The sequence below is a fragment of the Trematomus bernacchii genome, unplaced genomic scaffold (genome assembly GCF_902827165.1).
Source record: "Trematomus bernacchii unplaced genomic scaffold, fTreBer1.1, whole genome shotgun sequence".
NCBI lineage: Eukaryota > Metazoa > Chordata > Actinopteri > Perciformes > Nototheniidae > Trematomus > Trematomus bernacchii.
The window spans coordinates 1,737,655-1,750,947 of NW_022987728.1; the positions used below are offsets into that span (position 1 = coordinate 1,737,655).

General features: G+C 37.6%; 1 protein-coding gene across 2 annotated transcripts; it reads right to left on the minus strand.

The window, feature by feature from the left end:
- Positions 1-967: 967 nt before the first annotated feature.
- On the minus strand, positions 968-5,107 carry LOC117494631 (C-type mannose receptor 2-like). 2 transcript variants are annotated; one of them, XM_034145564.1, is made up of 5 exons: positions 5,034-5,107; positions 3,477-3,517; positions 2,862-3,263; positions 2,228-2,551; positions 968-1,828 (listed from the first exon to the last, which is right to left on the minus strand). In XM_034145564.1, the coding sequence occupies exons 2-5, from the start codon at positions 3,508-3,510 to the stop codon at positions 1,491-1,493; spliced, it is 1,098 nt and encodes a 365-aa protein (XP_034001455.1). In that variant the 5' UTR covers positions 3,511-3,517; positions 5,034-5,107; the 3' UTR covers positions 968-1,490. The 2 variants fall into 2 exon arrangements, with proteins under 2 accessions (XP_034001455.1, XP_034001454.1); XM_034145563.1 differs by having other exon boundaries at positions 968-1,834.
- Positions 5,108-13,293: the final 8,186 nt, after the last annotated feature.

The following is a 13,293-nucleotide window of genomic DNA, read 5'->3' on the forward strand; positions in this document are numbered from 1 at the left end:
TGAACTGCTAAAACAATTTCATAACATTCATCAGTATCTAATTACTTAGATTAGATAAAACTATCTAATTATTTATTTATCAATGTATTATTTATTTATATTGTAGTATTTATCTGTGTATTATTTATTTTTTAATACATATTTCCTATCATTATTTTTATAAATCCTCCTCATCTGGACTCCTTTATGATTTTTTTAAATGCATGGGTTTCTTTGTTTATTATTATTATTATTATTATTATTACTACCATTTTATATATTTTTCTTACATTTTATATTATTATTTACATTTTACATGTCACAGTTTATTTCATGTTTGTACTGTATTGCATGTTTTCTTGTCATTAGGTTCCAAATGAGGAGATTATATATTTTATTATTTTTAATATATTATTTTATCCCCGTTTCCTATTTAAACATTGTTTATATTGTTTTATTTATATTTTAGTTATTACTTTCCATTTTTAAATGGATGCTGGAGCCTCCCGCAGGGAAACACCCTGAAATAAACCCTTAATAAAGTATTTTTAAACATCATCCGAGGCGTGTCCCATGTCTCAGCTGCACCACCTCTCTAGACCTCGGCCTGGGTTTTAAACACTTTTAGGGACACTTGGTTGACTTTATTTTAAGATATGTCCCCTCCCTGTGTGCCTACTAACCCGTGTGTATTTTATATTTTATATTTTACATATTTGTTTTATATTATACATATTTTAACATTTTGGGTTGATGTGATTTTTATTACCAGCACTTATTTTTAAAAGCTGCAAGCTGCATATTCACTCTAAAAAATCACGAACTACATCTCTCAGTGAACTCAGACACAGTCCTCATTATGTAGTTTGATTTGTAAGAATGACTGCTATGGAGAAATCCCTTTCAATTACATACCCATACATTATATGTGTTCACTGTCAAATAAGCACCTCTTATGTAAATGTAAAACATGACTATTTAAAGCCAGTGGACGAAAGAACCACACCTTGTTTTTGGCTCAGATCGTTTATTCAGTTTTAGACAATTAAACATCCAGTTAAAACTCCATTAAGGTAAATATGACAAAAATAGTGATACACATATTATAACCATCACCACATTTCAACCAAAACGTAAACAAATTCTGAAAAGCAAAACATTATAGATTTGTCTTTTTATATATATTTTCTCATAAACATAAAAGACAACAATTCAAATGAAGATTACAGGTTTCACACTTTAAGAGGATAAATAAACATGTACTCTATGAATAACTACTACAACAAAAACATATCAAGTCATTCAGATGTTCACAGAGGCAAACACATGTTACATTTAGTGTCGCCCCTTTTTCTCAATTTCTAATCCTCAGTTAGTAATCTGTTAGTAATTTAGTTTCTCCCCTCTTCAGGTTGTGATTTCTATATTTGAACTAGAGCCATTCAATAAACCCAGAGAGCAGACACATATTAGAGAAGAGTGAGCTTGTTGCAGTAAATATACCAATGGGTTTACTTAGCGCAGATGAAATGAAACTTTTCACTGTCAGCCTTTTTGTACCACTTTCCATCTCTCTTCATCGCGACAGCACTGTCACAACGAACAGTCTTTTTTTTGGGGGTCAAGTTGGGATTGCAGACCGAATGATCACTGACCCTGAAAGACAGATCCAGAGTGCAGCTGTAGCGCATTCCCAGCCAGACGAACTCAGTGTCGGCCATCTTGGCTCTCTCTTCGACCCATCTCTGCTGGTGACGGTCAGTGATGGAGACCAGGACACGGTGGTTCGCTCTGCAGTAAGTCAGGGCCTCATCCCAAGTCTTCTTCACTTTGATCAGGATCACTTTGTCTGGCACTGAAATGGATATTTTGTTTGAGTCAAAGTAACCACTTATTGCAAGTTATCATAATAAAAGAACTCTCAACTATATAAACATAGCACCTTTCATTCAATCATAATTTCGATCAGAAATAAATAAAAGTCAAGGATCTGGTACCCGATGTAAAAGCCAGGCGAAAAAGATGTTTGGAGAAAGAAAAGAAAAGACTAAGTGATAATCAAACTTTCAGGTCTGTCCTGGTTTTATAATTGTAATTAAATCATCTTTTATACATAGTAGGAATAAACACATAATCCAAATCTGCAATTCTTTGTATATAATACATATTTTCACCACTGAAGTAAATTCAACATACCTTTATGAATATATAACTAAAAAATAAAAGATAAAATACTTGAAAAACTCACCGTCATAGCAGAAGAAGGGTTTTTCCTCTGTGCAGATGTCGGAGCTCCATTTTCCATTGGACGTAGTCATAGCACAAGTCTTTGAGGCTTCATCTTCAAATGAGTCCGGATCCCAGTGTCTGAAAGAGACGTTCTTCCCATCTGACCAGCTCCAGATCTCTCTGAACAGGCCGATCCACATGATAGAAGACCTATGCTGATCCTTGATGGCTTTGATGTGTGTGATTCCACTGATCAGGTCAGTGTGATGTTCTCTGCAGTAGCTCTGAGCCTGAAGCCAGTTCTTTGGTTCATCAATTACAAAGTATTTCTGTGGCCCTGTTTCTGTGAGAATAAAAGACACATTTTATAAGTTTTGATGAACACTATCTCACTTAATTTTTCAGATTGATGAAAGTGTTTAGTATAATAATTTAGATTGCATAATCAAAAAATAGGCCTATACTTGAATATTAAGATGTATTTTAACAAGTAGAATTGTATCCAATTACCAATAATGTTTTGTTCAAGGAAAAAAGCAAAAACATTTTTCATTTTCATTTAACTCTACAGTATACAACACGTGAGTTATCTGTCAACTATTGTTACACAGTATGATATGATTTATATAGCGTTAATAGTGACATATACTCACCATTGTAGCAGATAAACTTTTTAGGGTTGCGAGAACAATGGTCATCGTACCATTTTTGGGAGGTTTTAATCACCACACAGTTCTCAGGATCGACACCTCCATTGTTCGGCTCATTTGGAAGCCATTCTGGTGCACATTCTGGATCACATTCTGTAGGATAGTACTTCTCCCCCGGCAGAGACCAGTGCCACTCTTTAATATCTCCTTCATTGATGCTCCTCAGTCCAATCCAGGCGTCTGTAGTCTGTGAAGAGTTAGTCAGTCTCTCCACGTCTCTCATGTCAGACACTGTGGCCAGGTCAGTGAAATGCTCTCTGCAATAACTCTGGGCTTCCTCCCAGGTCTTTCCCTCTTGAATGAAGTGGTACTCATAGAGGTCACATGTGAAGAAGGAACACTGACCTAAAAACAGAGACCATTCTGCAGTGATGGAGCTGACAGTATGACAAGCACCTGATCATTAAATCAAAATCATGAGTACTAAAATCACCCCCACCTCTTACATCGTCCCCTTCATCTTAATGGAGCTCTGACGCCACTTATTCCACATTTTATTATTATGAAGAGTGAGCAGTTTCATGACTCCAGATGTGATTTAATTTAAAATCCACTTACCCATCAGAATGAGCACAAACAGACTCCACTGCATCTTTGCTCTGTTAGATGAAACCAACATTGTTAGTGTACAGTGATCATTTACAAATCGTATAAATGATGTCAGTTACATTTAAATTATTTAAAAAACCTAATGGGTCAGTCAAATGACCAGAAACACAGACTGCACCACTCCCTTCAGTGCAGCAGTTTAATGAGGAAGTTCATGTTAAGGAAATGCACATTCTGAGCAGCACCAGCAGTAACAGGCACACACCACCAGGCTGTCAGGAGGCTGAACTCTCTCCCCCCCCCTCCCACCTCTCCCCTCTCTCTCCCTCTCTATCTCACCTCTCCACCCTTGCCCCCACTGGACCTGGACTTTAACACACCCCCCCCCCACACACACAGACACAAAAAATCCAGCACCAGTCACTTTTACGCTGCTATGGAAATATTTTGCACTCTCATTTGCACTATGTACATCATCTTTTTATATATATATATATATATATATATATATATATATATATATATATATCCTGCTTACTTGAAGTAAACGGTTATTTTGTGTTTTTTTGTAATTATTGAGTGTTCTTGTATTTTAATGTGTTATTTTATACCTCGGGACTGTGGGAAACAGTATTTCGATCGTGTGTACAAACCTATTTTGAGATTGACAATAAAGTTGACTTTGACTTTGACTTGACCATAACATTTATTTTTAGCACATGGAAATGTCTCATTTCAATGAAACACCATTTGCAAACTAAACAATAACTTTATAGTGCCACACAACAACACTGACTTTTTATGTTTTTTTTTTTTGTCGATGCTATAAGTATTAAGAAGTTGCTGGTGATATATTTTGTAGATTATTTATTCACATTACAATGTACTCCTACTATCAGAGACATAAACTGAAATTCTAGCTGAATTAAATTGTGTATTGTTGCTTTTATAAGCCCGATTAAAAGATGTGTGTTAATTATTTTATTAGGGGTGAACTTACTCTAATGAAAACTACATTTTGTTTATTTGAACTGAGAGTGAGATTGCTGTGTATACACATCATCTCCAATAAAACATTTAAGATTTACCACCGTTTTTTAAAGCAGGAAAATAGTGGGGTTTCCAGCCCTGAGTAATGTCTACGGGACAGGCTGCATACATCGCCCACAAAGCTCTAAAAACCTAACATGAACCTGAAAGGTAAAACTCAGGGCATCAAATATCCACTCGACTCAGACTGTTTTGTTTTCATTATAAATGTCCAGCGTTCTTGGTAAAGTCCCGATCTTTTGTAAAAAATTAAATGTTTCAAAGTGAACATTAGATAAAGTTTATTATTCAAAATAAACACTGAGTTTTTTAATCAAAAAATAAACATTCCAAGTGATTTCAAGAGAAACAAATGATTTAAGGGAATAAATGAACATAATAGGGTTTCAGATTTCATTACTTCTGATTGAGATGTGATTCATTAAATGTTCCTCCCCTTTGGAAAATATTCTGAAGGAGAATATCTTTCTCAAACATAAACAAAATATGAAAATGACTGAACAGAATCACACTTACTTCTCCTGAGTCGTCCTGTCAGCTGCTTCTCTCTCCGTCTCTCTCGATGTGCTGGTGAAGACTCAGATATCCACGTGGTCACTGCTCTCTTTGAGCCACCTTTGGGCAAACATTTGAATATTAAAATTCAGATGTCAAAGATGTCTATCTTGGTGGATATATGATCCATTGATGGGAAGAATATAATTTACATGTAACAGGGAAAAAAGTTGAACACACTTCCTTGTCTGACACACGGAAAGAAAGGTACCATTCCAAAATATGCACTAATGATAACTATTGCATGTTTATATTTTTATATTTTTGTTCGGATATTGCTTGTTACCATATGTCGAAAAACTTTAAGAGAACATTCTGGCTGTATTTGAGCGCCTCATATTACAAGTGTGTCAAAATTATTTGAATTTCAGTCACATAGTTGATTTATTCTGAAACACAAGTCAAAAACATTATCTCTTTGTTGTCTCTATTCTTATGAGTCTGTCCATCCAGCTATTTCATTCATGTGAATGCTATATCTCAGGAGAACGTGAGGAATTCATTCAAGTCTTGCACAATCTTCCACTTGGACTCAAGGATGAATCCATTTCTGTCACATGTTTGACCTTTGATTGTGGTCAAAAGGCCAAAAGTCTCTGTGACCTCACAAAACACGATTTTGTGGCAGTAACAAGAATTATTATGTTAGCTATGACAATGTCACTCAACTTTCCGATAGGATAAAATTATGAATCGATGACATTTTGTACAGACATGGATGTAAACTGCTACATGACTGGTTGGCAGAAGCACACAAGTTCCAGACGGTAACTCCAGTTTCCGTTTCAATGGGAGAACTTTTTAGTGCTCTTAATAGCATACATTTTATTGAACTAGGATATTCAAATAAATGTGCAGGCATTTTATACACCAATAACTATTCAATAGTATTATCCTAAAGTATATCAAGATCAGTAAATAGCAATAATCGTGCATAAACAAGATTCTTTTGAGAAACAATTTTTCAAAACAAATAGGACCAAGTGTAAGTCAGTGTGGGATACCTTAAAAAAACCTTAAGACTTGATATGGAACGATTGGAAACTATTGTCTGAATTCTACAAGAAAGATAGTGATAACAACCACTTATTAAACTGGTAATTGTCTAGCTTCACAGATCATGTTTAAAGTAAAATATTAAATATAAATATACATAATACAGTAGGGATTGCGGACTGATCCAGCCAGGCCATGTACAGAGCACTGGGGCAGTCGCTGTGTGGCACAGGAAGGCTCCCGGAATATTAACATCACATTTACATGAACATATCAAAACAGCACAACAAGAACAAAGACTGCTCTTACTTGACTCAGGAGGAAACATATCACAAGTCAAATGAGTGCACGCTATGGTTTGCAGCACAGCTAAACAGACCTATCCCATATTTCTCTCCTATTTGAATAACTCTGCCATGGCAACAATCACAGTGGCCTCCTTTTTAATACAATTTGGCATCGATGTTTTCATGTCCTTATTCTGATAAAGAGGCCTGAATACATGTTTCACCTGCTGTATATTTCATGTATAATACAAAGCCTTTGACTTTACTTAAAGAGAACAAGATCAAAATAACTCACAACTTCCTTCCTGTGTTCTCCTGAAACTTAAAAGCAGCCCAACTGTTAAATTAATATTCACACCAACGTAGTGGTCTGAAATCTCCCAAAAAGTACAAGTATGAGCAAATGCTAATGCAAGGTTTGGTCTATTAGTTCAAAGGAAGAGAAATCCTACCGCATACGATAACACTTGAATTAGAATTACTGCACACACAGGTACACAAACTCACACCAGGAGTAAACAGTGCTTTGTTTATGGATATCTTGCTTGTTTTTCTTATTCCACTAATATGTACTGTACCTTTGAGTTTCAGAATACTCGTTGATCACTGAGACAACAAACCAAGAACTGGATGGGACACACACACACACACACACACACACACACACACACACACACACACACACACACACACACACACACACACACACACACACACACACACACACACACACACACACACACCATGTTTACATCACTTCAGAGGCCTGTACTACGAAGCCGGTTCAACCTAACCTGGATATGTTTGAGTTAGCCGGTTGGCTCAATCCAAAACATACGCGCTCTCGCTAAGCTGTACTACGACGCTGGTTATCAAGTGGATCGCTCAAGCCAGCCGTGTCCTATCTAGTTAGGTGCGCGTTTACATGAAAGGGGTGGTATTTGGAGCATTCGACCAATCTCAAACATGGACAAGCGTACTGACAGCGCAGCGTCATACTTCCTGAATGAAAAGTGAACTTTAATATTAGTCAAATATGAAGAAGTTAAACTTTAAACATCCATGACTTAAACACTTTATCCAGGATAAAAGCCACATAGCTGCACCTGCAAGGTGAATACAGCTGGTAACAGAAAAAGTGTTTGAATGCGTACATTAACAGGTTTATGAAATCACTGCCCCGTCCAAGACACGAGTGGATCTGACTTTAATTAGGAGAATTTGACTCGAGTGTTTCATCAACTTAATGTGTTGCTTAAAATAATACTTCTGCATACAGTATGTGACACTGTGAGTGTTGCACGGCCAGATACGGCTCAAGAAGCTGACTCAGATAAGGAAATATATGATACATTATGATGTGATATGATATGAATGATAATGGGACACATCGAGTGCCGCGGACTGTACTTAATGTTACTCTGATCCGGTTACTTATGTCGTGGCAGATATTTAAGTAAGCTTTCTTAACGCTAATATTATAATAGTTTGATTGCTCTGAAGATGGGAGGGGATATTCTATTAATGTTCACGTTCACACAGTCAGTTGATTTTTGCCGACCGTCTTCCCTGCAACGGCAGTTTTTCTGTATTTCCTCTATCCTGTAATATGACTTGATAGCTTTAAACTCCGCACACGGAGCTCTGATTGGTCAGCAGGCGGTGCTTTCACTGAGTTGATCTCTTAGCCTGCCACCTAACCTGCTCCGGAGCAGGTTTGCCGCTCAGCATAAGTTACCATGGAAATCTAGCCCGCTAAAAAGAGAACCAGCGTCGTAGGACCGGAAAGCCCGAGATTTCCCTGAAGTTAGCCGGCTAAGAGAAAATCCAGCTTCGTAGTACAGGCCTCTGGGGACATTACATTGACTTACGTGCATTTCCAGGAAACTTATCCTAACCTTAACCATAACCAACACATGCCTAACCCTAACCCTAACCCTTACCCTTAACCTTACCCTAACCCTAACCCTAACTTCAGTCAGTGACTGCGGGTCTGAAACCTACAACATTACAGAATATATAGATCATTCATAAATCCCGTCTCCAAACTCCACCCTAGCTACATCCAGGACACATATCACTTTGTTAATAAAATAAAAAACCTCCCCATTCCCAGTCACACCCTTCTTTTTTCTTTAGATATAGACTCCTTATACACCAATATTGAAACTCCACTTGGCCTCTCTGCACTTCAACACACCTTTAATAAATACCCAAACCCAGCCAGACCCGACAGTCACATCCTCCAGTTACTCCACCTCACCCTCACCCGCAATGATTTTGTTTTTAATAGTAACCAGTACCTCCAGCTGTGCGGTTGTGCTATGGGCCACAAGTATGCTCCCGCGTATGCGGACATATACCTGGCCCATTGGGAGGAAACGGCCTTCATCAAGCTCACCCTCAAACCCCTCCTTTATCACCGGTACCTGGACGACATCTTCGGCCTATGGCACCACTCCACCGATGACTTCACGACTTTCATGGACACACTCAACTCTCATCACCCTAAAATAACACTCAAACATACCCTTCAACCCCTCACAGTAGAGTTCCTGGACACCTGCGTCTTCATCCAGCGACCTGACCAAAACACTGTCCACCAAAGTGATTTTTAAAGACACGGACCGACATGCACTCCTCCATAGGACCAGCTACCACCCGAAGCATACGTACAGAGGCTTAATCAAATCCCAGCTGATCCGCTTCCACAGGATCTGTACCTTTGCGGAGGATGTGGAGGAGGCTACCCAGCTAGAAATTCTTTGTTCTAAAGATATTCTGAGAATGTTACATTCATTGTTCTAGGAATGTTTTCAGCGGGAAGTTTTCTTTTGGTTCCCAGAACGTTCTTCTGAAAGGTAGGATAACGTTCTCTAAAAACATTCTTAAAATGTTTGGTGATAACCTTCCTAAAATGTTTTTGATAACATTGTTAGAACATTATGCCCTACTATTCTTAAAAACGTTTTCAGCAGAAGCTTTTATTTTGGTTCCCAGAATGTTCTTCTGAAAGGTAGGATAACGTTCTCTAAAAACATTCTTAAAATGTTTTTGATAACATTGTTAGAACATTATGCCCTACTGTTCTTAAAACGTTTTCAGCTGCAAGTTAGATTTTTTATGTTGCCAGAATGTTATTATTTTAGAGAACGATAACATGCTTTATGTTTAAAACATTATGCAATTGTTCTGTGGTAACAATTTACTACAATATTTTTACATTATTAGAACATAAAGACATAATATTCCTGTGATTGTTCAACTCAAAATTCCTGGGTAACTGGACTGACCACTGTGGTCATTAGGATGATTTTGATAGTTTACTTAGCTATTGGAATTTGACTATTAACACATGTAAAAGGATGACTCGGAATCAGCTGGTGAAAGTAACATTTGTTTATTAGAAAAGGGGAGCTGTGAGTGGAGGTTGGTTATGGCAGCAGTGGGAAACAGTTGTTCCAGGGTGGGTAGAGAGGCCTGGCTGGCCTTGGGAGTGGGGAAGGCCTTGGATTCCTCCTGGGAGAGACATAAAAATGAGTGTGAGGCAAAAGCAGGCAAAGTTGTCAAAGAATATGCTGGCAAAAAGCTAGAGCGGCACGCAACAAACCGTTCACGGCAACAATCCGGCAGGGAATGAGTGCAGGCTGCAGGCTTTCATAGTGTGGCTGATGAGCAGGTTGCAGGTGTGGTTGATTGGAGATTGCTCCCAGCCGTGTCGAGCAGACCAGCAGGCAGGTGGGGGGAGAGAGACACACACAGTAGAAATAAACACATACAAACACAAACAGGGGTTTAAGGGACGGGCAGTGATAGTCGGTCCGTTCTTCTATATGTCTGTCTTTGGATTTCTAAGTGTTATTCGATCCATATGACAATAGAGATATGTGCATAAACAACAAAACACTTATAATGTATAATGTGTAATGTTCGAACAATGTTATCACCAAACATTTTAAGAATGTTTTTAGAGAACGTTATCCTACCTTTCAGAAGTACATTCTAGGAACCAAAATAAAACTTCTCGATTAAACCATTCCTAGAACAATGAATGGTAACATTCTCAGAATGTTTTTAGAACCAACAATGTCTAGCTGGGAACTCAGACATGCCTACGCAAACATACAATATCATGAATTACATGCTTGTTTGTTTTTTAAAAAGGAAAATATGGTGACATCAGATTTTTTTTTAAACATCCTTTTCAAACAAATGCAACACGTTTGTATTTTAAAGCGCACTACAAATAAATCTGACGTTGACCATGACCGTGTTAATATTTCGCATCACAGGAACGTTTTATAAAAAAAGAATAACATCCTGAAAACATTATCCAAATGTTGCTTTCAAAATGTTCTTCATTTGTTATCATGTAACATTGAGGGAATGTTTTATAAAGAACATCTTTAATGTGTTACCCCAACAACGTCCAAAACACATCCTTAGAATGTTGCAGGCAAAACGTTCCACCTTTGTTAACATATCACATTAAAGGAACGTTTTATAAAACACTTTCTGTCATCTCAGGCCTCAATAACATCCTCAAAACATCCTCTGAATGTTGCAGTTAAAACGCTATGTCTTAGTTAACCTTAAACCTTATAGGAACATTATTTGAAAAAATAAACATCCTAAAAAGGTTCTTTGAACATCAGATGAAAACGTTTCTTTAAAACCTTATTAGAACCAATAGGTAACGTTAGCCAAAGTTGTGAGAACGTTCCCCGCTAGCTGGGTACCCGGACCCTCTTCAGTGCGGACTGCGACGCGCTGAGGAGGTGTCGGCTGATCTCCGCCTACCGCAGGAATAAGAACCTTAAAGACCTTATTGTTTTATGTTTCATGTGGAACCTATTTGCTGCAGGTCTCCCTTGAAAAGAGATCTATGATCTCAATGGGACCAATCTGGTTAAATAAAGGTTTGAAATGAAATGAACATCCAAGAATGCGGTTTATGCCGTCAGGTGCAGGGCCTGCCACAAGCTCTATGTGGGGGAGACGCGGCATGAGATCAGCCTCAGGATAAAACAACACTTATGTAGAATAAATAGCGGTTACGGTACGAGCGTTCTCTACCTTCATTTTAAACTCCACGGCCCAGAGAACCTCCAGTCTTTGGGCTTGGAGAGCAGCGGGAGCTGGACCACGGCACAGAGACGGGCAGCGGAGAGGAGGTGGATTCATCGCCTCAAAACGATAGACCCTACAGGCCTCAGTTAAAAATATCAGTGATGGGTCTGCCTCCTTTTTATCAGATGGTTTTTAAATCTCTTTTACACATTTAAAAAAAAAAGATACTTACCTTTTTTAAGACTTGCAACTTAACAGGTCCCTCTTGTCCTCCCGACGTGTGCTTCTCCCCTCCGGATGCTTTTAGACCCCCTCTCTGCGGTGATGGCAAACCAGAAGTTCCACCCTATTTTATATTTTATATACATTACCTAAGGGTATTGCGTTTGAAATTAACTATCTAATTATTTATTTATCAATGTATTATTTATTTATATTGTAGTATTTATCTGTGTATTATTTATTTTTTAATACATATTTCCTATCATTATTTTTATAAATCCTCCTCATCTGGACTCCTTTATGATTTTTGAAATGCATGGGTTTCTTTGTTTATTATTATTATTATTATTATTATTATTATTATTATTATTATTATTATTATTATTATTATTATTACTATTACTACCATTTTATATATTTTTCTTACATTTTATATTATTATTTACATTTGACATGTCACAGTTTATTTCATGGTTGTACTGTATTGCATGTTTTCTTATGACATTAGGTTCCAAATGAGGAGATTATATATTTTATTATTTTTTATATATTATTAATCCCCGTTTCCTGTTTAAACATTGTTTATATTGTATAGTTATTACTTTCCATTTTTAAATGGATGTTGGAGCCCCCCGCAGGGAAACACCCTGAAATAAACCCTTAATAAAGTATTTTTAAACATCATCCGAGGCGTGTCCCATGTCTCAGCTGCACCACCTCTCTAGACCTCGGCCTGGGTTATAAACACTTTTAGGGACACTTGGTTGACTTTATTTTAAGATATTTCCCCTCCCTGTGTGCCTACTAACCCGTGTGTATTTTATATTTTATATTTTACATATTTGTTTTATATTATACATATTTTAACATTTTGGGTTGATGTGATTTTTATTACCAGCACTTATTTTTAAAAGCACTTTTATGTATTTATTTTATCATTTTTTAACACTAATTTTACCTGCATGCCGATTTTAAACAAAGGTCCTTTTAGCCAGATGTTTTTTAACCCACTTACCAGGTCTTTTACCAGATGCTGTGGGACGCAGCCTCGGACACTCCACCGGGGGAGACTCCCTCCGGGGGGGCAGGAGTACAGGTTTTAACCCCGCCGCATACGCTCTGTGCTGCAGCCACTGCTCTCTTTTATCCCTTTTATTCCATTTTTTAAAACATTTTTAACCCAGACCAAACAGGGCTTTTATAAACTTTTATTGATTTTACTACAGGAGTTTTTAAATAGGTTTTTAAACACAAAATATTTACCCGAGAGCCCGTGCACCACGCTGCGCTATGGAGCGCCGCACATTCCCCAAAACCCTAACCCTTACCCTAAACCTAACCGAGTCTTCACCCTAAAATGAATGATTCCCCTCATGGGGACCTCCATTATGTCCCCATGAGTCCCAGTCCCCACACGTGATTGTGTAAACAACTTTAGGTCCCCACAAGGATAGTAATACAAAGTCACACACACACACACACACACACACACACACACACACACACATTATATGATGGATACCTGAACAAATGTAAAATGTCATAACATAGTTGGTTATTAACATATTGTTATCGTCCAATGAATAATTTATTTCTAGCAGTTGTTCTTGAATCACTGTTCTTATAGTGGGCCAATCCCAACGACA